Genomic DNA, 3,552 nt, shown 5'->3' on the forward strand with positions numbered 1-3,552 from the left:
CGTCGACGTTACCCCCGCGATCGCCGAAAGACTCTTGGCTACGGTATACAGCGCGATAAAAATCGCGGGTCCGGCAAAGTTCAAATTAGATGACTCGGTACGCGTTAGCAAGTACAAGACGATCTTCGAGAAGGGTTACACGCCAAATTGGACCACCGAAGTGTTTAAGATCGTTAAAGTGCAGCGTACTAATCCCGTAACCTATTTACTCGAGGACTATCGCAAAAAATCTGTCGCTGGGGCGTTCTACGAGTACGAGTTGCGTCGCGCGACTTACCCGGACGTGTATCTCGTGGAGAAAGTTCTGCGCAGAAAGGGTGACGAAGTTTACGTGGGTTGGGATTGCACAACTCTTGGATACACAAGGACAATGTGGTTTAATTCGTACAAACTGTATTTTATTTTTAACATATGAAAAATATGAAAAATATGAAAAGTATCTGAAATATGTAAAAAAGTATAAAAATATAATATGTGTAAGATGTATACAGCATATAAAATATGAAATATAAAAAGAAAAAAGAAAGATAGAAATATATTTCTTTGTTTTCCTCATACATACATGCATACATGCATACATACATACATTACATTACATTACATTACATTATAAGGGTATCCGGTAATGTCCCCACGGTAGCGTGTCGGTCGAATCAGGTACGATATATCGCTTGTCGTCGTACGGACTCAGGGCGATTTTTGTCTCGCTGATTGTGTACACTTCGTGCAATTTTGACCTTATGCAGGACTGCTGTCGAGTCATTTCAATTTCATCGCGCAGACACCGCGTGTAATCGTCGAACGTTATCGTTCTCGCTACGACGTTACTCTTGACGCCTTTAACCTTCTTTGTATCCTTTTTACTATCTACTCGCAACGCGTACATTTTTGCTCTAAGCCCGACAAATTCAGTCATGATCGCACCGTTATTCTCGTCCTTCATCAAGCCCGGCACTTTCTTGTTCTCGAGCGGTATACCGTACGCGTTGTTAGCCGGATAATCGCTCGTGACGAATCTAGCGATATCGCGTTTCATATTCTCATACACATCCTCGCACTCGATGTGATAAATCAAACTGTCTGTATCGGTGTACATTATTTTACATTTATCTCGATATAACGGTACCATGTATTCGTGATGAAATTCGTACAAACACGTTTTAGAAATGTCTAGGATGCACATACCGACGTAGATCGGTTTATTAAATTTCACCTCGAGTTTGCACAATTCGACAGCGACCAAATTTTCCGAAAAGACACTCCTGCTGTGAAAATTTGGTTTCGCGATCATCGCCTCCGCACCGTATCGTCCGTCCCACTTTGTTAATAATTTTACATCGACGTGATTGCGCACGTTTTCCATAGTTTTACCGAATACCGCGTTGTTCATTAACTTGTATAAATTTTTCTCGAAATCGTTTGTCGCGCGCGTTCTAAACCAGGTGTTGAGTTCGATGTAATCGCGGAGCCATGCGGATTGAGCGAATTGCAATACGCGATGTATCTTTGCGACGCGAAGGCCGTGACGCGTGCATTGTTGCAGGTTGCGATAGTGTATGACGTAACGCTTCTTATCGTATAATGTCGCGAGGAGCTTGCCCTGCCGCTTGCCGGGCGGCTTATCGCGCATCGGACAGAACGGTAGGTCAGCGTGCGCGTCGTGAAGATGTTGCGGATACTCGAGATCGACCTCGAGAATATAACCTATGGGTGAATCCGAAGCGATCGCGCTAACGTCAAAGTCAGAGATGTCGTCGACCCATCGAAATTCGGCATAGGGCAACGGTTGACACATCGCCCAACCGTACAAGTTGTTTACATCAAAATACATCATGTACGACAATGGTTTCGATGGATCGTAAGACGGCGTGTACTTGTTACTGGCTCGCGCGTATCTGCGGAACATTGGCTCAGGCCACCGCGTATTCCCCGTTCGATAAACATAACCATATCGATATCAGTAAGTAATTCAAACGTAATATTCGTATGTTTTAGCATGGCGTCCCACGTGTATAATAATAGGGAAGAGTATAATAATACGCGGGGTCGAGCCCATAACTCTCGATACATTTGTCGCGAAAATTTTCAAAAACGTCGGCCAATAACAAGACATCCGTTTTTAAATACAAGTCGCTGTATTCGCCCAGCGTTCGAACGGAGAACCGCCTCCAGACGTTTTCGGCGTGCGCGTAATCGCTCTCGGATACGGTGTCACCGGTCAAGGAACTGTAAAATGATTCGCGCGGTGGTAAACACGTATCGTGCAACCTATCGACACAGTCAATGTATTCGTATGGAAAGACACCTTTTCGCGTCAATAAATTGAACTCTTCGGTCGATAAATCTTGAAATTTCGATTTTAAAATTTGGAGTTTATCATTATTTAGAAACGATGCCAATTTTTCGAGACTAGTACTGAGAAATTTGTACGAATCGATGAACCGTAACTTTATATCGCTTCGCCAATCTGATCTTTCGGCGGTATCTTTAACGTGTTTCGTGAATAAAATATACTATTCTTTCGTTATCGGTAGTGCGTTGATCGAGCCTTTGAACGCGGTAGCTATTTCCTCGATGATAAAATGTGAATCGTAACCGGATAAATTGTGAAAAACTATTGGAATGCAAAAAGAGTCTTTATAATTTAAATTGCAGTTTGAATGCGCGGGACCTCGGTACCGCCCGGTAAGATGGCAATGATCGCGTACGCGTGTATCGTCTTGCTCGAACGGTTTTTCGCAAATGTGACAGTGTGTCGCGCTGTGAAACTTTTCCCGCTCATCTCGCGTTAAATTTACCATGGGGACATTCGTGGTTAAAATAGTCTTTACGCGTTGCGCTAAATTTTTTAATTTTTCCACGAACCACGAAACGCAGTCCGTACTGCGGCGAGAATGATACGCGGATAACGATTCGTCCTACGAACAATGTACATAATAAGCTACGCTAAATACTTGATGATGTTGAAACGTGTACGTAGACGTCATCGGATCACCGTCGGTCTTCCTCAGCACGCACTCCAAGTCGGCGTATACGACGAATGGAAGCCGCTCCTTTCTGTTGTAGTTGTTGAAGCTGAGCCATTTGTCCTTATCGCCCGGAAATCGGATTGCGCACTCGTTCACTTCTCGGCAGTCTACAGTGTGCGATTGCAACTTGTCGTCCGATCCAAAATAGTGTAAACATCTGTAAAAAAAAAATAGAAATAATTAATTTTTCTTTCGTATATATATTTTGTATATTTTATATATTGCATTTTTATTAAATATACGTACCGATCGAAGATATATTTCATATGATCTTTTTTGCTCAGTTGCGAGCTCACAAGTCGGGATAAATTCTTGATCCACGCAAAATGTCCGACGTCTTCCGAATCTTGCATGTACAACAAGTTGACGTGCCTGTCCTTCTTTTGTTCGCTCAGACGTATCGGGACAACGCTATTCTCTTTCTCGATGCAATATACATTTATCGAAATATCGTTATGAAATTCAAACTTTTTAATTTGATTAACAGTCACTGGAAACTCAATGTCCTGGAGATTCAGCACTG

The 3,552-nt window shown here is 42.8% G+C and overlaps 1 protein-coding gene across 1 annotated transcript; it reads right to left on the reverse strand.

Annotated features, from left to right (window-relative positions):
• Window positions 1-539: 539 nt before the first annotated feature.
• Window positions 540-1,906, reverse strand: LOC115241896. Its single transcript, XM_029817856.1, has one exon. The coding sequence runs from the start codon at window positions 1,904-1,906 to the stop codon at window positions 608-610; it is 1,299 nt and encodes a 432-aa protein (XP_029673716.1). The 3' UTR covers window positions 540-607.
• Window positions 1,907-3,552: the final 1,646 nt, after the last annotated feature.

This window comes from Formica exsecta, unplaced genomic scaffold (genome assembly GCF_003651465.1).
Source record: "Formica exsecta isolate Colony F162 unplaced genomic scaffold, ASM365146v1 scaffold5323, whole genome shotgun sequence".
Taxonomy (NCBI): domain Eukaryota; kingdom Metazoa; phylum Arthropoda; class Insecta; order Hymenoptera; family Formicidae; genus Formica; species Formica exsecta.